The 22521-nt window shown below is 41.5% G+C and overlaps 1 protein-coding gene across 4 annotated transcripts in view; it reads right to left on the bottom strand.

The window, feature by feature from the left end:
* Positions 1–22521, bottom strand: part of GALNTL6 (polypeptide N-acetylgalactosaminyltransferase like 6) — a 459868-nt gene that overhangs the window by 251371 nt on the left and 185976 nt on the right. For all 4 annotated transcript variants that reach the window (XM_079991400.1, XM_079991402.1, XM_079991403.1 and 1 more), the window contains exons 4-5: positions 18020–18158; positions 3420–3586 (exon numbers count right to left, since the gene is read on the bottom strand). In XM_079991400.1, coding sequence (XP_079847526.1) covers positions 3420–3586; positions 18020–18158 — 306 coding nt within the window. The remainder of the gene's footprint in view (positions 1–3419; positions 3587–18019; positions 18159–22521) is intronic.

Genomic DNA, 22521 nt, shown 5'->3' with positions numbered 1-22521 from the left:
TAATGGAAATATTGTCAAATAGACTATCATTTCAGCTCTCGTCTTTCTACTTTCCAACACTAGCCCTCTCATTTGAGACCTACCAAGATTTAAAAGTGTTCCTGTCCTTCCGGTTTCCCATTATCTAAATGCCAGAATTTATTGCTAGTTATGCACAAACAACCCAAAGATTTTGGGTCAGGAAAAAAAATGTGTAAAAAATAAAGAAGTACAAAACAACTTTTCAGAGGTAGTCTGGCAGAATCCTCAGTGGTATGCTATGCAGTAAAATATTTTTCTTGTCTTTCACTGAAGGCCCTTTATTTTACTTCATTATTAGCATTAGATAAGAATATAAAGTTGGAAATGCATAACCATTCCCTTCATCTATTTTTACAGTCCTTTCAAGGTGCTAAACATTTACCACCTTGCTAAATAACTGCAGTTCTGACAAGTTTGTTTGTCTCTTGGCAATTTCTTCTCAGCAGACTTTTGCAGAAAAGTTTTTGCAATAAAGGGTCTTACGAGACAATGATTAACTCCAAATCATGTTTTGAAAACATTTTAAGGGGTGTGAATGGCCATAAAAGTCCCTAGCTCCTTTCCCTAAAGCACAAAAGACTCCAAAGCAACACAGCATTATGGGGAGAAAGCTCATCTCCTTAGTATAATATAGAAGAACCAGAAAGAGGTTTCACACCTGCATTTAACAAGCCATAGCTGTTAAGGACATATGCAAAGTGTATTGCCATGTGTTACCATAGTAACATGCATAAGCATACAATTCTAAGAGGGAAAAGTGGTCACTTTTATGCTAATATGGTATGGTGAAGTAGAAAGGGAGTCACTCTAGTAATATGAGGTGACATATGTGTCAACTTTTGTAGTGGGGGCTACTGTGTAGAGAAAAGAAGATCAGCTGGACCAACAAATGCTTTACAACAACACAAACGTTTCACCTGGACACTTGAGATGGCATATTGTTAAGGACAGCCAATTTGGTGTCAATGGAGAAATGTTGATACTCTCAGGCCCAGTTTATTGTATAAACGGCAAGGGAACCTTTACCACTTTACCCTTTCTAACTTTCAGGATAAAGTGGTAAAGGTTTCCTTGCAAAGGACCACTTCAGCCTGCAGGTGGAACATCACATATCAAAATGCTTCCCCACTAGAAAATTCCTTGCATATGGAAAATAACGTATGGGTTAAGAAGACTAGGCTGAACACTTCACCACAATATGATAGTTTTCTGTGTGCAAAGAAGTTTTAAAATACTGTTGAACCTCACATATATTAACACAGGACCCACAATTTTCTCATTCTCTTGAAAAGTTCACTGAAATTACACAATGCTGTCTTATATTTCTCTAGTTCCCTGAAGCCTTTGGTCACCGAATAGATGCTTTCAAATGTGCACCATCTGTATTATATGATTGCAGCTAAGCTACCTAATGCGAAGCGAGACAGTCCATCAAAATTCACATTGCAAGGAGGCTGACAGTGATATGAAAGACAGGGAGATGCATATGCCGCACCTCGGTTTTAGCTTCAAAACTGTAAAATGAAATTCTTTCCGAGACACACTCCATCACAATGTTGATTCACTAAGACGTCTGAGAACTGCCTTAGCAACATGGCTTCCCATCCAAGAAGCTCTGATTCAAGAATCCCATTTGTCTTCCACTGCTCTTACCAATGTCATATAAATGTCACAACAATCCATTTTGCGTGGGTCAAAAGTTCCAAACAAGTACCAGAAAAAGGTTGTTCACATGCGCCACAATCCCTCTAATAAACATGTAAAGCTATGAACAATAAAAATCCAGTGCAGAACACCTTAAATCAAATCCAACAATGAACACATTTGTCATGGAAAGAAAGCTATTTGATTTTCACAATGTTAAACCATGAAACAGTAACAGTTGGCTTGTACCATCAGTTAATTTGATTAATGTGCAGAGCAGAGAGTAGTTTCATTTATGTTTATGTTTACTCTGATAAGAGAACAAAGGTATGTCTATTCAGCTTACAAATTAATGACACAGACAAAAACTGTTTAAGAACACACACACAGTTAAAGACTTTTCACAAATCACATTTTGTCTCGCTTTAAGTGGGCTCCTACCAGATTAATTAGGTACATAGAATCATCTCCCATCTTATTCCAAAGCATGTCTACTGGAAAGCAGGAACAACTGGGTTAAACAGGAAATATTTCCTAGTATGTAGGCTTAATACCAGTGAATTAATGGAATGTACTGCAGAATGTTATGCATATTTACTTTGAAGTAAGTATCACTATCTTCAGTGGGACTTCCTCCCAGGTTGGCATGCCTAATACTGCAATTCTGGCCTGCAATTCTAAGCACTGTAATTATATATTTACAGATGACCTTGTAGCAAAACAACAAAATGTTACAGTGTGGAATGCTGCTCCATTTCACCCCAGCCTGTTTTGATTTCTCCTCCTCTTTCTTTCTGCTCCCAAAGCTACCAATCCATGCTGCCTGAGCATGCTCTGCCCTCACGGGGCTGTTTAGAGATATATTTTTTTCCACCAAGGGTGGGTGCAGTGGACACATGGCTGCCGACAAGGAGTTCAAGGCAGTATAGATGGTTCACTTCCTTCAACTATATTCTTCCAACAACCCTGTCTTACAGGCTGAGCTGAGAGACAATAAGTGGCTCAAGGTCATTCTGTGAACTTAATAGCTAAGTAGTGATTTGAACCTGGTGGCTTCCTAATCCCACTCTGAAGCTGTAGCCACCATACCACACTTGCTCTCTACTTAAAAGAAAGTACTGAGACCCACCGAATTCAGTGTGAATTTTTATGAGTAAACATGCATAGGATTGTGCCGTAAAGTTCAAAGTTAAGCAAATGGAGGTGCATCTGACTCTGCCTGGATTGTGCCCAGTTAATCTAGGGGAGCCCATATCTTGAAGTAAGCTTTGCTTTCCAGCTCCCAACATACTGAATTATAATATCGTCATTGTAATGTACTGCTATGTTGTTGTGGCATTACAGTTAAATCAAGCTGTCTCATGCAATAAAATACAAAGTGGGAAATCTGATAAACAGCTTCCCCAAAAGGTCAAAGTTAATGGGTTTTTACTCAGAAGAATAACACTGAGCAAAAAAGATGTTTTCAGCATTAGTTATCTGGCAAACTACAGAAACAATGCACCAAACCAGCCATGCTATTTTAGGAAAAGGACATAGGAGACTCCTAAACCTTCTTTTGCCCTTGGTATAAAATATATCAGACATTGGATAAAAACAAATGAACAGAGCAATCTTACCAAGGACACCTAATTGAACACATAGTTCTCAAGCAAATCATAGTAATATGATTTTCCCCCCATAGAAAAGAGTGATTTTGTTCTGATTTATATGAGAGAACTATACTGCGCAAGTGGTGAATGTATTTGTCTTACCTCTGTCACTGAAGTCATCCACGAGAATGATTTCTGCTATTAGGCTACTTGGAGTCCTGTTGATAATACTGTGTATGGTTCGCAAGAGTGAAGTCCAACCTTCATTATGAAATGGGATGATTATGCTAGTATTTGGAAGCTTCTCCAAGTATACCTTGTGCTTACAGCTGAGGACAGGAAAGAAAAAAGACCATGTAAGAATATGATAAAGACAGGTTTGGTACCTTTCAAATATTATTTCTTATAAAAGAAATCAGGAGAGCAAATGTTCAAACAGTTCAAATGCCTTTTACTGTGGGTACCCTCCAACATCAATCTGTCTGCCTTGGCCATCAATATCGTGGCATACACTTCGTACTGGAAAGCAGATCAAGTATTTTGCTATAATTGACAGACAACATTTTAAGAGAAATTCCCTCTTTTAAAGGAATGCTTTATATTTCGCACAGTAAAGAAAAAAACCCCACCCAATTCTATGCATGCTTACTGGAAAGTATGTCCTATTGAGTTCAATAGGGAATTACTTCCAAGTAAGTGTGAATAAGAATGCAGCCATAAATCCAGTGTTCCTTATTTCTGATATTCACATCTATCATTTCAGATAAATATATTGATGCCAGTACTTCCCAGCTGCCCATAACCTATCAATCACTGTACTAATCCATTCCTTTGTTAGTTACTCATGGGTATTTGTATCCTATTCTTACATAAAGGACTGGTTTATCTGCCATTTTAAAATAGATATAAAACGCAAAGTAAAGAGATACTAAATAAAATATATGGCCAGTTCAACAATCAGTTTTGGAATTTAATTAACCCCTGAGAAATGGAACTCTGCAATTTTAGTATGGTCCACAGTATGACACTACTTTGGTCATTCTTAATTATCAGAATTATTCAACAGGAAGGAAGAGGTTTAGAACACATTTTTTCCCCTGGATTTCATGAATCAAAGTCAACATCTACTGTTTGTCTTCAAATATCTCCTTCAGTTCCTCTTTTAGTTCATTCATATTCAAAAGCATAGAGAGAGCTAATGCAAGTCGAGCAATGCAGCTAAACACTCAGGATAATCAGCACCATTAAATGTAAAGTGTAACTGCAAATATGCCTCTGGAGAGAAAAGCTTCTATCAGCAGGCAAGTGCAAGTGAACATTCAAATGGAAATGGAAAGACATAAAGGTATTTCATGAACTTCTTAATTAGACACCAACTGCATTTATATAATGCCAGCAACAAAATTACACACTTAAAAGTTCATCATTTCACAAAAAATAACATACAAAGACTTCAGTAGTGCATCAACTATGGAACTAAGCAATGATCAAAGAGTGGCTATTCATTATTTGTAATGGGCTACAAAATTAGTCGCATACAGGTCAGCTGGTCAAACACTGACATTCAGTAGATTGCTATGGACTGCTGGACAGTTTCTCCTGAAATTTCAAAAGATTTCAGAAGCCCACTCCACAATAACTCAAAGAAGGGTTTTTCATGTGGCTGCCTCTCTTCTGCGGAATAGCATTCCTGTTGAGATACAACAGGTACCCACCATCTGCACCTTCTGAAAGACATTTTTGTCCCAACAGCTTTCCCAGCTGGATAAATGTGTCTTTATCATGAGTGTCTACACTGTGCACTTTCAGTTCTGTTTTAAATGTATTTTCTGTTTTTGTGTTTTTAACTATTTTCAGTGTACAGCAGTAATATGAATGAGAATTCAATAGCCGCACGATGACTGATTTACTTTTAGTAACCTATGTTAATGTAGAGAAAGAAAGAAAAGGGTACTCATTCATTGTTTCTGCCTAACTTGCAGCCAGGAAGTTTAGCTGCACCTGATGAATATCTTGCAGTTAAGCTGCCTCAGCATATCGTGTTCCAAAATGATCAGGCACCATGGAAGTATCTATGGAACAAATTAGACCTGGGTCCAGTAGACTCCCACCATTACTTGGTCCCAATACTACTGTCCAGGCCTGTTTTCAATACTACTCTCCAAGCCAATGAAACCAGAATATAAATTCTTTGAGATTTTGGAGGCCTAGTAAGAATTTCAAGGCAACTGGTAGTGTGGTGAAATTGTGCCTTCCATTTGAGCTTTGAAGAAATTCTTCCAATTTCTGTGGGAATCCATGGCCTGATTTGACAAATCCCATGCCACACAAGCAAACTTCTTAAGCAAACATTAAATTCTGATACACCCAACTGCACAACAGTTAATACAATGGGCAGAATTAAATACAGTGGAAGCTTGGGTTGTGAAGTGTTCCATGTGGGAGGCATGTTTGCAACCCGGACTGTCCGCAACCCACAGCACCATGTCTGTGCATGTGTGGGTCATGATTCGGCACTTCTGTGCATGCACAAAGCGCGATTTAGCATTTCTGCACATGCGCGAGCACCGAAACCTGGACATAACCCATTCCGGTACTTCCGGGTTCGGTGTGGTGCGCAACCCAAAATTGCATAACCTGAAGCGTCTGTAACCCGAGGTACCACTGTAGTGTATTCAAAGACTAAATCTAGGGACTACATTTCCCAGCAACCTCTTCTGTGAACTGATTCTGACTTGGATAAAGAAAAAAGTTAAAGGAATGGAAAGCAGAAAAACTGGGTAGATACTTACTAGTCAGTCAAAAACAAAGGTAGTCATAACCCTGAAACTATTGCTACATAAACTGACTGTGTTTGAAATACCTTGAAAAAAGATGGGTTTGAGCCTAGGGAGGCTCATGGTTGAACTGACAACCACAGAAAGATTATTAAATAGTTGACAATACATTTTGAATCCGGTTTTTATGAGCCACAGCATGGGTGACTGCACACTTTCCTGTGTAATCAACTTTATCAAAGCATCTGTTGTTAGATGGCTTAGAATCCGCAAGCACAAAGGTTAGGGTTAGGCTGCTAACCTTGAGCTTCCCTCAGTGCTTGCTTCCAGTCCCGGCTGTATAGGAAAACAACTGGTTTACCCTCTCATTGCAACAGCTTGCTAATATGAGAAAGTAGAAGAACAGGAAGGTTTTTCTTTTAACTGTCTGCAAAATGGTACTAAAGCTGATTATCACTAGAAAGCTAGACCATAATTGGTATTAAAAATATCTCATGACATACAGGTCTATCTAATTAAGAATTAAATAATATAAAAATAATAAAGAGCATTTATTAGGGATGAGCAAACCAAATATTATTAGCAAAGAAGCTTGTGAAAAATTGTCAGTTTTGATCTTTCATTCCATGGAGCATGGCACATCAGTCAAAAGGTGTCAGATAACTGGCAGCTCATACATTTTATGAATTTAAGCTGACTTCTCTCTATAGAAAAGGTGTTATATTTATTCTCTGTGAATAAAGAGAAACATTATACAAATCCAAATATATATTTCTTTTTTCTTTTTTAAAACCACCACAGTAATTATGGTAAAGCCCACACTAATTAAGGAGATAAAAATAGATAGGATTTTTATTCTGATGATCACTTTTAATATTTATCAACCAAATGCAACATTCTTCAATTAAGAGACAAATAATGTCAATGTCTAGCTGGATGAGGAATTGTACGTGGAATCCATCATCTAATGACATGGGGTGTGTTTGATATGTTAAACAGCACCAACTACTGTTTGGGTTGGAAAGCTGGTTTGTGTTATTATATTTTTATCCTGCCTTTCCTGCAAGGAGCTCTGGACAGGGTACATGGTTCTCCTACTTTACCCTCACAACGATCTTGTGAAGATCAGGCTAAGAGACAGTGACGGACCCAAGGTCTACCACATGAGCTTCATGGTCGAGTAGGCATGTGAATCCATGTATATCCCAATCGTAGTCTAACACATTAACCACTATACTGCTCTGGTTTAGTCCACATTGCTCTTACCTGTCTCACTAGGTTCACAATATTTAACCAGAACAGATCTAGCAACTCAGTGTGGAAAGGTTTGCAATGAGGTCCAAATGTAACAAAAGCACAAAAATACAGTACTCCAAAAGACCACCTAGTCTACGTGTTGCTTCTCGCAGTGGCCAAAAAAGATCCCGCCAGGAAGACCGCAAGCAAGGCACTACAGCAATAGCTCTTTGTTGTTCCCCAAGCAGTTGGCACTCATGGTCATACTGTTCCTTCTGAACTTCGATGTGTTGCATAGAGCCACAATGACTAGCAGTCATGGATACATAGATTCTCAATGAATTCATCTAATCCCCTGATAAAGCCATTTAAACTAGTGACCATCACCAATTCTTGTCGCCAATTCAAGGCTAAGTTTATCACACAGTGCATAGTTTGTTCCGAATCTCTTGATAAAACGGTATCATTAGATTATCCCAAGTTATAGTATTTTTTTAGGGGGGGGGGACTCTATCCCCGTTCTCCATGCTGTGCATAACTTTATAAACCTCTTATTCACACCCCCTTTCCCTACTGTCTTTTTTCCACCTCAACTAAAACAATGGACATTATTCTGTGCCCCTATCATCTGCCCTCACCCTGATTTCTGTGTGCCAGCACATGCACCGGAGTCCTTGCAAACCAAAATCATTTCACTTGCTACTATTTTTCCTTCTTCAGATAATGGGAGAAAACCATGCAGACATTGCAGAAGGTGTGGCTAACATCAGGAGTCAGTAATATTATGAACAATGCTACCTGAACAAACACAGGGATTGCTTAGCGAGATCAAAATTTTGTAGACCAAATCATGTTAGCTAGTAAGCCTTAGGGCTGGGCGATATCAGCTTTTCAGCATTGTGGTATATCACCAGCCAAACATCGTGGTCTGGCAATGTACCACGATGTTGAAAAAACAAGCTGCATTAGCCTCAGCCTGCGAGGCACTGGGTGAAATTGCCACAGCTTGTTTGTATGGCTCAGCTGGGGCGTAGGAGGGCTCCCAATGCCCAGCTGAGCCATCCATGGTGCTCCCCCTGCTCGTGGACAATTGGGGAGAGTATAGGGGCTTCTTTGTGTGGCTGTCCTGGGGATCAGGAGGGCTTCTGATCGCCAGCAGAACCAACCCTGGTGCTCCCCTCCTTGTGGTTGAGCGGAATGGGGCATGAGCATCGGGGCTCCTTTGCTGTGCTTTGCTGGGGATCAGGAGCCCTCCCCACCCCCAGCAGAGCCATCCACGGTGCTTGCCCTGCTTGTGAAGGAGCCAGCACCGGGCTGGGGGATCATTTAAGTGCTCAGCAACCGCACACTCCTCAGCTGAGCAGTTTAAAGATAATAATAATAATAATAATAATAATAATAATAATAAATTTTATTTATATCCTGCCCTCCCCAGCCGAAGCTGGGCTCAGGGCGGCTAACAACAATCAAAATAATCCAACGATTCTAAAAACATTTCATTATAAAAATTAATTAAAATCAAATTTATGGCAACCAATAAGCAAAATTCTGTGCAGATTGCCGGGGGGGGGGGGGGTTCAGGCTGCGCCCTGACCAAAGGCCTGGTGGAACAGCTCTGTTTTGCAGGCCCTGCGGAAAGATGTCAAGTCCCGCAGGGCCCTGGTCTCTTGTGACAGAGCGTTCCACCAGATTGGAGCCGCGGCCGAAAAGGCCCTGGCTCTAGTTGAGGCCAGCCTAACCTCTCTGTGGCCTGGGATCTTCAAGATGTTTTTATTTGCAGACCGTAAGTTCCTCTGTGGGACATACCAGGAGATGCAGAGGAACAAGCTGTATCGGCGCCTTGTTGATGCAGCTTTATTGTACCTCTGTGCAGTATGAAGGCAGAGTGGGATGGTGGTTTCACTCAGTGATATATCGCTGGTGAAACTGCCACTGCTCCTGAGTCCCTCTGCTAGCAACGCTCACTGGAGGAAGTCGCTTGCAGAGGGACTCAGGAGTTGTGGCGGATTCACCAGTGATGCACTGCTAAGTGAAGCCAACATTGCAGTCTGCTCCTCATACTGGGTCCTGGGCGATATATTGATATATTGCCCAGTCCTAGTAAGCCTAGGATTGTCCCCCCCCCCCCCACCACAGCTTTATCAAAAACACCATATTAAGCTTCAGGCACAGACCAACTTTAATGTATTTCAACTTTCCAGGTAAAACTTTGAGAAAGTTACTCTTAGTGATTTCAATAGAAAGAGTTAGTATTAAATTCATAACTTTTCCTTTGCTGCAGTGGTTGTTATTGCTTCTAGTACGATAAACATGTGATTAATATTTTTTTTTCCATGTGGGAGATCATTCTACCTCAAGCAAGAAATGAGAAATTTTTAGGGCTATTGAGCGCTGCAAGTTTCCACAGTGAATGAAGAAGGTCATTTAGTATGGGCATCGCCAACTGTTATACATCTGAAAATATTCAGAGTTTCCACTGGACCTTTAAATTCCCCACTTACGCTCAATAGATAAGTAGGCTGCTATTTAATATAAGATGTAAAAATAATGCCTGGTCAAGCAGCTAAAGGATTCTGTGCCTACGTTCTATACTTCATTGGGCAGCAAAATAGCATCCTGTCCATTTGGGGCCATAATATGATTTAGCCAAGGAACAGCCAGGCTTGAATTAACTAAACTTTGCTCAACAACACAATTAAATGCTTTCTGACACAACTCTTGAGAAAACAAGCCACATGAGTTGGAATTCTTAACTATACAATCATTAGACAGTTGTATATCCACTAAATGAGCTGAAGGTGAACATTAGAAAGCACTACATCTGTCGGTGCAGAGTAGCACCAGGATTTAGTAGGCTATGTGATACATCCTTCTTTGGGGACAAATGCACAATTACATGTTTTGTGAGCGCTTTGCCCTAGTGTCCTCATTAAGTAGTAGGTATCAACTAGCTGGTCTTCTTCTAAAGCAAATTCTGAGTGCACTGAAGCCCAATGGCAATTCAAACAAAACCCCACCAGCCTTTTTTGTGTGTTCCAAATCACATCAGATGCTCTTCCTCCTGGGTCTTCAGATATCTTTATCCTTGCAAATGTCTACAAACCTGAAAGTTGGGGGAAGTATGGAAGGGGATAACTGGCAGAGAGACGATGAAGCATCAATCCATTTCTCTGCTCATAATGCCCCTTCCTATATCACTGTCCCTTCCATTGGTCCCCCCCCCCTTTTTTATAAAAGTGGTTCTGGAGATGCTTTTTAAAAATGTTATGGTGAGTACATGTGCCCTGAATTGTACCAGCTTCATTTCTATCTCTTTATCACCGCATATCCAGACATTACATGTTGCTGAATGTGTTTCACTTCCCCGCTATTCTATAAATAAATAAATAAATAAATAAATAAATAAATACAATCAGATCTAAACTATTCCTATACTATGAAGCATTCTTTAGTTTTCAAAAACATAAACCCCTTAAGAGATGAAAAGTGGGTTTTGCAATATCTGTTCCCGTTAACAACCTCCTGCCTTTTTTCCATCATGGAATCCAAGGTGGCATATATGTGGCTCTCAGGTAGGACTTTGAAATCTTTACTGCAGGTTTTCCTGTTCATTAAAAAAATAACAATGCCAGAAGTGGCCTAAGAGCCAGGCTTCCTATAGATACATGTGGTTGTTACTGTGCACATTGACTCGGCAAGGGCTGTGGCAATAAAACCCCTGTTCCACACATCCTCCACAATCTGGAATCTGGGGGTGGGGGCGCTAGGAGGAGAAGTAGTGGCAGGCAGCAAGTGGAAGGAGAAGGAGGCTAGTTCACCAACACAGGAGCCAGATATATGGAGAAACGTGACTCAAAGAAGTAGGAGGCCCAGGGTTCACTCTGATTGTTTAGAAATACACAATCGCTTTGAGGTCCTCTCCCCTAGCATGGAAGACGAAGAGCAGACTCCATTTGAGGATCTCTCCCTCATTACAGTCGATCAGGTATATGAAGACGAGCAGCAAAGTCAGTCCTCAGGGAATGTGCAGGTGACCTTGGAACGGACAGCTCACGGAAGAACCCCGACCAGACCTAAGAGGAGGCGTGTAGTGGTGATAGGGGATTCCCTACTGAGGGGAACAGAAGCAGTGATCTGTGGGCCTGACAAGATGTCTCGGGAAGTGTGCTGTCTCCCCGGGGCTAAGATCCAAGATGTAACTGAATGACTGCAAGGAATCATAAAGCCCACTGACAAATACCCCTTCCTCTTGGTTCATGTGGGAACCAATGACACTGCAAGCAATAGCCTCCAGAAGATCAAAAGAGACTACGAGGCTCTGGGCAGGAAATTGAAGCAATTAAATGCACAAATTGTCATCTCATCTGTCCTCCCAGTTGAACGACGTGGCCCAGGGAGAGAGGGGAAAATAGTGGAAGTGAACAGCTGGCTTCGCAAATGGTGTAAACAGGAACGGTTTGGATTCTTAGATCACGGACTGCAGTTTCTTGAAGATGGACTAATGGCAAGCGATGGGCTGCACCTCACAACGGTTGGGAGGAATGTTTTTGCCAAAAATCTCAGAAACCTCATCAGGAGGGCTTTAAACTGACTAATGTGGGGGAGGGAGACAGTGCTCCTGAAGGTAGGAGTCTATCAATTGATGAAGATGATCATCCAAATGTCATAGACCAAATGGAGCAAACAGCACACAGACCTAGTGGTGGGAGGAAAAAATCCTTAAATAAGAGACACAGGGGAATGATTAATGGACTTCAGTGTCTGTACACTAATGCGCAAAGCATGGGAAATAAACAAGATGAGCTTGAGCTCTTGGTACAGCAAACTACATATGACATAATAGGCATCACTGAAACCTGGTGGGATAAGTCCCACGACTGGAATGTAATAATGGAGGGATACAATCTATCTTAGAGAAACAGACCAGACAAGAAAGGAGGAGGAGGAGTGGTGTTATATGTCAGGGATGTGTATACCTATGAAGAGATCCAAGATTTAGAACCTCAAAGCCAAAGTGAGAGCATTTGGGTCAAAATTAAGGGAGACTATGCTACCACTCAGTGGATTTGTAACTGGCTGACTGACCGAACCCAAAGGGTGCTCATCAATGGTCCCTCTTCATCCTGGAGAAGAGTGACTAGTGGGGTGCCACAGGGTTCTGTCTTGGGCCCGGTCTTGTTCAATATCTTTATCAACGACTTGGATGATGGACTAAAGGACATCCTGATCAAATTTGCAGATGACACCAAACTGGGAGGGGTGGCTAACACCCCAGAGGACAGGATCACACTTCAAAACGACCTTGACAGATTAGAGAACTGGGCCAAAACAAACAAGATGAATTTTAACAGGGAGAAATGTAAAGTATTGCACTTGGGCAAAAAAAATGAAAGGCACAAATACAAGATGGGTGACACCTGGCTTGAGAGCAGTACATGTGAAAAGGATCTAGGAGTCTTGGTTGACCACAAACTTGACATGAGCCAACAGTGTGACACGGCAGCTAAAAAAGCCAATGCAATTCTGGGCTGCATCAATAGGAGTATAGCATCTAGATCAAGGGAAGTAATAGTGCCACTGTATTCTGCTCTGGTCAGACCTCACCTGGAGTACTGTGTCCAGTTCTGGGCACCACAGTTCAAGAAGGACACTGACAAACTGGAACCTGTCCAGAGGAGGGCAACCAAAATGATCAAAGGCCTGGAAACGATGCCTTATGAGGAACGGCTAAGGGAGCTGGGCGTGTTTAGCCTGGAGAAGAGGAGGTTAAGGGGTGATATGATAGCCATGTTCAAATATATAAAAGGATGTCACATAGAGGAGGGAGAAAGGTTGTTTTCTGCTGCTCCAGAGAAGCGGACACGGAGCAATGGATCCAAACTACAAGAAAGAAGATTCCACCTAAACATTAGGAAAAACTTCCTGACAGTAAGAGCTGTTCGACAGTGGAATTTGCTGCCAAGGAGTGTGGTGGAGTCTCCTTCTCTGGAGGTCTTTAAGCAGAGGCTTGACAACCATATGTCAGGAGTGCTCTGATGGTGTTTCCTGCTTGGCAGGGGGTTGGACTCGATGGCCCTTGTGGTCTCTTCCAACTCTATGATTCTATGATTCTATATCATCACATCTTTCAAAAAGTTATGCACTTTGCTACCCGACCATGTGCACACTTTTAATGATGTGTCATTGTTCTTATCGACTGCCCGTAAGTCACTCTGGGAGGCTTGCTGCATAATGAGCAGGGTAATTAATACATAAAGAACATACATTATGGCAACAATGATTTCTTGAGTTATTCCTCACAATCGCAGTGCAAAGCCAAGTTGGTGCTCTGACCCTAGAGTGGCCCCCATTCCAAGATATCTTTGGGTTGCATTCTGAACAGGTAGCACTTAACGAGTTATGCAGCAACCATTTATATAGTTCAGGATGCAAAAGCCAGTTAAAATAGCTTCCATGGAGCAACTGCGCTTTAGGATGTAAAATGTGTTTTCTGCACCTTTACATGTCCCTAAAGTGTATTACTATTAAAAGAGAAAATGGTTTGTGTTCAAAATATCAACCTAAATAGAAATTTAATCTTTACCACTGTAACTTCAGTGTAAACAATGCCCCTTTCTGATGTGCAGTTTCAAAATGACAACCTTTAGCAGCCCTTTGTAGAAAAGTCTGCAGGAGAACATTTTGAAACAGCCTGAGCTTTTTAAATTATGAGAAAGGAGGGGAATGTTGGCACCATTTCAGTCAGTTTATAGAAAAAGCCAATTCATAAAAGCTGCAATTTGTTTGACCCCATGGTTATAGCAATAATATTTTATGCACATTACAGGAGTCCAGTGGCAGAACCTTGGCCAGCCACCAGATTTTATGCCTTCTAGACATATCAACAGGCTTGTAAACTGCTGTTCCTGATGGATGTTACAGAAGAAGTGAAATGCAGTGCAGGTTGTCTGCAGAAGCAAGAAAAAGAGAGAGAGAAGACTATGCAGGAGCTCAAAGATGATAAAAGCACCCCCCCTTCCTCACTTAAAAAAAATCTTACAAAAGAGCATGCCACACAAAATCAGAACAAAAGGGAAAAGTGCAAGTTTCAGTTTTCCACTGAGTTTTCCATTCTTAGCGGAGAATTAAAAAAGAAGAAAAGAAAAAAATAACTGACCTTTTCTCTCTCTTTATCAAGGGGACTACAATACCTACCTGACATCAAACTAGTGACAAGCATGCAACCGAAAAACACCAGCCTAAAACGTTTTCAAGCAAAGATTTACATAGTAATTGTCTCAGTGTGTCAAAGTATTCAATTTACAGCGGCTAGCTTCAGTCATACTGCATTCCTATTCCAATCTAGACTTGTCAGCTGAACTTGATAAAGCAGTGATAACCAGTAATTTCCACAACCGTTTGACAGGTCTGTAAAATTAGCTTGGAGGTGGGGAGAGGAGGGAAAGGAAAATAATTTCCAGTGACGATGGTGGCTCAAAACTTCAGAGCTTTCAGCAGGGATAAACATTACTGAATACATCTGAATCAGGCAGGAAGTTGAAATGTGAATATAAAGCCTAAAAGTCACTGGTTGTGCCAGAGAAACTGGACTGAACTGGTTCTTCGATCAGTTTCAAATGCTACAACTTAGGCTGCAATCCTATATACACTTACCTGGGAATAAATTTCATTGATCTCAGTGCAGTTTACTTCCAAGTAGGCATACACAGAAGGGACATGGGTGGCGCTGTGGGTTAAACCACAGAGCCTAGGACTTGCTGATCAGAAGGTTGGCGGTTCGAATCCCCGCAATGGGGTGAGCTCCCGTTGCTTGGTCCCTGCTCCTGCCAACCTAGCAGTTCGAAAGCACGTCAAAGTGCAAGTAAAAAAAAGCAGTTCGAAAGCACATCAAAGTGCAAGTAGATAACTTCCAGCGGGAAGGTAAACAGCGTTTCCGTGCACTGCTCTGGTTTGCCAGAAGCGGCTTAGTCATGCTGGCCACATGACCCGGAAGCTGTACGCCGGCTCCCTCGGCCAATAAAGCGAGATGAGCACCGCAACCCCAGAGTTCCGTCACAACTGGACCTAATGGTCAGGGGTCCCTTTACCTTAGGCATACGCAGAACTGAAGTGAATTGGTTAGTGGATCATTGGTTAGTGATCTACACCAGGGATCAGGATTCTGTGCCCCTCCCTCCTGAAATTGTCAGACTATCATCAGCTTCAACCAGCAGCCCAGTTGCCAATTGCTTCCGTGGATTCTGCGTGTACTCTGTTAGGTCTGGCTAAGGTCCTGCAACTAGTCAGAAAGTTGCGAAACTCCAAATAGGTTTTACCAATAAGCTGAATGTGTGAAGGTAGGGAGCAAAACTCCGGGCATTTAATTGGCTCTTCTGCCCAGAGCCAATACATGTGCAAATTGTATGTGTGAATTGCAGAGGTTCTGTCCATGCAATCTACAACCCCGCAAAAAAGCTGGATTCCTGATCAGGCCAACACCCCGCGTACAATGATTCTGTACCAAAGAGTCAAATAAAGCATGGCTATCAGGGCTGTGCCACACATACATTTGGCATACCCTGACTGGTTGTATAAATAGGCCTGGAATGCTTGGAAATCTTTAACCATGAATTGTGGGTTTTATTCCATGCAAATGTTGCCCAATGTATTCAGAACTTATATGAGTATTATAGTGCTCTTGGCAAGTTACAAAAGAACAGTGCAGTTCATGGTAGGAAAGCTGTTTACTCCCAATGAGACAGTGTTGACAATGCCCTGCCTCTGGGGATACCCTAAGAAATGCCATGGCCCATGTGGCTAGCAGTGAGTGAAAAACAAATTAGTGGCAGATATATTGACAAACACAACAGGGAAAAGTGACAGTTCAGCCTCATTTTGTCCCTAATGATTTTCTGCATTGTTTCCAGTGGAACTGTTTTGAACACCAATAGAAATCAGGAGATCCTTTTGGAACAGAAGCTGTTGTGTGGTGCATATTTATCATGCCAACAATGCAACCTTAATGCTCTGTAATTATGTATTAAAATCCCATCTAACTGGAAAGATACTTGGCCAGGGGGAATTGCTGAAGATAATTTCAGGTGACCTGTGGATGGTTTTCCCAGCCAAAAGTCAAAGACAAAATATTTGAAACCGATTAGATAAAACCGAGTTAGTTCTTAGCATTAATCATATGCAAATCAACCCTTGGTTATAGAGATTAATATAGGGATTTCCAAGGGCATGTTTAGCCTTTCTCAAATTAACTTTTAATATGTTTGTTTTAAAAATGAAATTAGCCTTGTGTCAACCCTCCCCGTCCCCTGCAATGAATAGTAGATAAATAAATAAATAAATATATGCTATATTAAGTGATCAACAGAGGACATAATCTACTGGAAATGTTTCCTGTGCAAGACCCACTGAAGTGATTCGGAGTACCATAAGAAAATGACACTGTCCCTGTGCAACTCCCTTTCATTTCAATGTGACTTCTTCAGGAAAACAGCCAAGTGAGTTAGACTCACTGACATCTTCACCTGTTTTTCCAAATAAGCTGTTCCAGATAGATCCTAACTATTATAGTCAAGATTTTATTTTATCAGTGGTGCTCCCGTAACAAATGAAAAACTCACCCTCCCCCAATATTCTGTAAACACACAGCTTTTGTGAAAAGTAATCAGAAACCTCTCTGCACATTCTCCGCTTGGTGCCTAACATTATTACAGGCTTATGGCAAAACATGGTTCCTTGTAGGGAAATTTCAAAGCCATCAATGAAATGGCCCTAGCATTCCTTTCACAGAATGAGACTAAGAAGGGCCTGTCCTGAATATTGTAAAAGATAAGGGAAGGGAAGAGAAGGCTGATGCACATGACGTTAAGTGATGGTTTAATGTTGTTGTTGTTGTTATATTTTATTACCTACCCTTCACCCTAAGGTCCCAGGGCAGGTTACAACATTAAAACACACAATTAAAAGCAGGTTAAAATAATTTGCAATCATAGAAATAAAGTGTGTACTAAAAATATACACCTCAAGTGTCAAAAGCCAGGGTAAAGAGGTGTATCTTCAGCATTTGCCAGAAGCTGTATGATGAAGAAGCCAGACTTACCCCTGTAGGAAGTTTGTTCCACAGCATAGGAGCTGCCGCAGAGTCAATTGGACAGTCAAAATAACAGATATATACACACTTCCAAAGCCATTGGAGATGTGCACACCTGTCTGATATAACCTATTCACAATCTTGACCAACGCTTTAACCTGAAAAGCCTCCCCATGTCACATGCCTCCAGTCTAGGCCAATAACAGTGTTGCATCATTAACTTCCTCATTAATGCAGCCTCTCTTACAAAATGCAAGAGTGTTACAAATTATGTTACATTAAGAGAAATAGAACTGTAACTGGTATAAAACCACTCCCAAAATGTACCTGATTATTTCAGGCCTTCTGTTTGTCTCCTTTAGAGTAGTTTCTTGTATCTGGCACCCCCAAAGAAGCATTTAGCAATATTGCTTACAACTCTTTCCATGCCTCCTGCTACAAACACCTACCAGCAGAAAGCTCACATTTCCCTACAAACACCTACAGTGGAGCCCAATATCTTCTTTTGCTCCTCACTGCAAGCAGCTGGAAGTGATAGAGGATAATTAGCCACAACAGCTTCACACCTTTTCTAATCTTCAGTTAAATCAGGGAGCTTCTGCAGAACAAGGTAAACTAAGTGAAGGGCATGCCCTGCAACAATCAATCAGATTTAGTGTACCTACTTAGGATGTCGAATGTCTGGCAGGGATCGCTCCAAGGCTATGTTGTTGCTCACAAAAATATTGAAACCATTTTCCCGATATGCAGAATCATCATTGTCTTCTTCTGTGAGAGGGTAAGGCTTTCCCTGTTCACCTTTCCCTGAAATGGAACAAAAAACCCAAAATATTGTTACCATCATTGGTGCTTGAGTGTCCAGAATTGCTGAGATGTTCTGTGATGGAAACTGTTTTAACAAGCAAACTGCAAATAACACCTGAAGTATGAAATAGTGGTACACCAATGCATATTACAGTATTCATGCAGTTCCTCTGTGCATTGAGATTTTCCCTCTGATCTAATAGACCAGAGGGACAGAAAACTATAAGTGATATGGGGGGCGGCCACTAGGTGGCGCATCGGAAGATGGCTGACAATAACATCTCTCCGACCCACACGAGGTAATTTGGAGGCTATGATGGGGGTAATTAGCCTCCTTAACCCCCCCAGGATTATGGGGGGGACGGCCCTTGCCTGCTGTGCCCTATACCACCCCCGAATTTGTGGGGGTGGGGGCACTAGGCACAAAGCCTTCCTGTGGGATTTTCGGCACTCCTCGACGCCGTCCCCGATTCGCGCCGCTGGTTGCAATGATCTTTAAAAGAAATAATTTGGACATGATTAATTGCACATACATCAAGGAAAAAGGGGAGTAAATACTGCTGACAGAAGAGATCTCTGATAACAAGACAACAATAAATACGAGAAGAACGTCAAGATACGGTAAGGACTGAGGGGGGAGGGGGGGAAAAACCTGCCTCTACCTTTTTATGTGATTTAACAAGAATCCCCCTCCCCTAATGTGTCAGAAATTAAGGACTTAAGCTGTGGATTTAAGGCTGTGTGGAGATAAACTTTCGATCCAAAGCAATGTTTCAAGATGAAGCTGGAAAGCTAAGAGTTTTGGAGTGACGCAGTCAGGAAAAAATGCCGTTCGCCATTTTGTGAGGCATTGTGGGAGCTCTTGGGTCTGGGAGGAGAAAGAGAGAAATAGAGTTGTTTACATATCGTGAATCAACTCCTCGGTGGGACTTAAGAGCGACAAATGCCAAAATTTACGATGGATAAAGTGATGTTATCTACGAAGGAGATATATGGAAACCATCTGGACTTAGTGAAGGAACGGGAAATCCACACAGGATTATTACACTTGCTATCGGCTTAAGGAGACTAACAGAAGAGATCGTAAAGGAAAAAGAGAAATTATACGAACAAGATATGATGTGGCAACACCAAGATAAGACTGGATAGAATTATGAACTTTGTTTGGACTGATTGGGACTGATTTGGACATTAACGCAGTAATAAGAAGATGATCTGAATTCCCCTTTGGATCTTGAAGTATGGGTTCCCCCAACAAAATTTAAAAATTTGGCTTTGTAATTCGGAATTTATATGATGTGATTTAATTTGATGTGATTGGCCAGTTAATAAAAATTATTTTAAAAAAAGAAAAAGAAAACTATAAGTGATATAGACAAGAATGTCTATAGGCCCTTCTGTTTTAAGTGTACAATAGAACCTTCTGCATGTGGCTGTCTACCAATGCAGTTGATAGGTCAAAGTCAAACAACCAGCTCTATGGGCCTTTGAAAGAGAACTGATATAAGCCCTAATCCGCCATAAGGTTTCATACAATGGGACATTGACCCTGATTGACCAAGGTTCTGTTTCCATTGGGGAAGGGTATCAATGAAACATCCTTCAAACTGATGCCAATCATTCATCAGCCAAAGGGTGTGGCCAATCTGGGCCAACCCTCTGAGGAACAGGACTAGCTGCATGCATTCCCAGTTGACTAATCACCTATTCAATACCTACCAAACACCTGAAAAGCGCTATTGATACAGACAAATGGCAAAGTAATAGAATATTGACATTTGGAATAGTTTGATCTAGTCTCCATTCTGCAGTAGCTCTTTTAACATTTCACAGCAAGGCTAGGAGGTTCATGTTTTTAAATCTATCTTGTCTCAAATGGCTTCATATCCACAGAGTTGAAGGAAATATGTCAACCTGGTTAACTGAATTGTAACAGGCATGGTGTGCGATACTTTTTTTATCAACCAGCATTTTCTTGATCCTGATTATCAGGCAGTTCTGGATAGTGCAGAAGATCTTGACCACTGGAAGGGGTCTAGAACACAGCAACATTTTGCCCAGAAGAAAGACATTATGGGGAGACATTAGGGATAGACAGTTTTTTTCACTCGATTCCAGAAATTAAAAAAGATTAGTGAGAGAAGAAAAGGAGCAGTATTCTCTTAAATAGGCACAGAACACAACAGCATAAAAATAGCACTCTGTCAGTCAAAGCCAGGTATGTTAATTATTAAGATTCTCAATAATAGGGAATAGAGTAAATTGGGTCAGAATACAACACTATAGAGCATTAAACATATATAGATATTTTTTCACTCTACAGTAATTATCCTCACTTAAGCTCAAAGAGTAGAAAAGGAAACATTTGCATATGTGTTGTCGTTGTTTTTTAAAAAAGAAGTCACCCTACTTTGGTTTGTAGGAAGACCAAAATAAAAATAAAAAACCCTTTTACATTCTGAAATTATTCAGAGCATATTTCTTCCTACTTGTCAGGTGTGTGTGCAGGAGCCAGGCCCTGGGACCAATAGGACTCTGCAGGACTGAGGCCGTCCTAAGTTTGTTCTGAAGAGGCAAGGCGCGGCCACACAGGTGAGGCCGATTGGTAACTCACAGCACCTGATGGCAAGAGCTGGGAAGGGATATAAGCTCAGCATTTCCCTTCCACTCTTTGCCACAGTAACACGTTCCCTGCCTTGCTGTGTTTGACTCCTTGCTTCTTGATCCTCAGACCCCTGACTTCGTGACTCCTTGCTTCCTGACCCTTGGACCCTTGGCTTCTTGACTCCCGGCTCTCTGACCCTCGGACTCTTGGCTTTCTGACTCCTGGCTTCTGGCCTCCCGTGCCTGCTCCCACCCCGCCATCTTGTCCCCAGTCCCAACATCCCCAGCCGGGACTTAGATCACCCATGAACCAGACTGTGACACTACTCATGTAAACCTTCACAGAAAACAGCAACCACTGTTCGTGACAGCAATTGTTAACTTGTTAAGCAGGAACTAATGCATGTTTGCCAAGTCAGCTTCTCTCAGATCACATCTACACTAAGCCTTAAATGCACTCTTCCTCCATTTATTTATTTATTTATTTATTTATTTATTTATTTAAAAGGGTAATCCCGGGAACTGTAGTTTGCTAGGGGTGCTGGGAACTGAAGCTTTGTAACATATGCATCCTCAGCAAACTACAGTTCCCATGGTTATTCATGACTGCAAAAATGGTATAACCGTGCAATGAATATTTGGTATGGAAGTAACCTAAGATTTGAGGCACATTTTAAAACTAATGAGATTGTGGAAATCATTCGTGTTATCCTAGCTAGCTAATACAATGCAACTGTTCAGGCAAACATGCAGACTAGGACAGCTGGAATGAAATTTTCTTGAATGGTACAGCTGCTACTCCCAAATGGTTATTTACAGTCAAATATTCTGGAATCCAACGGCAGTTGGAATTTACCAGTTTCTACAAGGCTACCAATTTATCTTTCCCTCAGAATTTCAGCCAGTCAATATGCTCCGGAAACTCCAAAGGACCTCTCTTCCCTATTCAAAAACAAGCACGTCTTTTGTAATCATACCTTCATTCCTTAGCAATTACATATTGGCACCCCAAATTCAGATGCACCACAGAACACAAAAAAATAAAATTTTCATTGTAGGTGTTCCGGAATTTAGTGAGTAAACAATAGGATTGAATTTGTTGTGTCTTTCATATGCAGCAGTTAAATGTAAGAAACATACAATATAAGCACAGGCACCAACTCTATGCGAGGACACTTCAGCCCTCCCCCCCCCCCAGTACATGGGGACATGGCTGAGGCCCCCAATCTTGAGTGGTCGGACCTTGCCGGGCCTCCCCACAGCAGTGGTGAGCCTTGCTGGGCCTCCCTGCAGTGGCAGTAGGCCTTATCCCAATGCACATGATGTCACATATGTGTGTTGCATGTGTGACATCATGCACACATGACGAGGGCACCCCCCCCCCAATGTTGGGTGGAACTCGACGTCTCTGAATATAAGAGATGGTCCCTTATTCAAAATAATAAAAAAATGTCAATTAAGCCTGTTTGATTAGACACTATGGCTTAACTAGCCATCTTAGGGCGTGGTCAGCTTCGAGATTTACCATCAGATGGCACTGAGACACACTGTGTGGACGCAGTGGTGAGCTTGATGGCCAGGGGTGCTTTACACCAACTTTGTAAGAGCTATGGGCAGTCGTGCACTTGAATATTCAAATAGAGACAGTGCCCTCCCCCCCCCCCCGGCAATCACAACAAGCTTTTCTAGCTAGATTAGGGGGAGGCATGTTTTAGGTCTCTGACTTGGGTGTTTATTTCTATTGGTTTTAAAACTGACT

This window comes from Podarcis cretensis (assembly GCF_951804945.1).
Source record: "Podarcis cretensis genome assembly, chromosome: 9".
Taxonomy (NCBI): Eukaryota; Metazoa; Chordata; class Lepidosauria; order Squamata; family Lacertidae; genus Podarcis; species Podarcis cretensis.
Note: the sequence above shows the minus strand (reverse complement) of the source record. Positions and strands in the feature narration are given on the sequence as shown.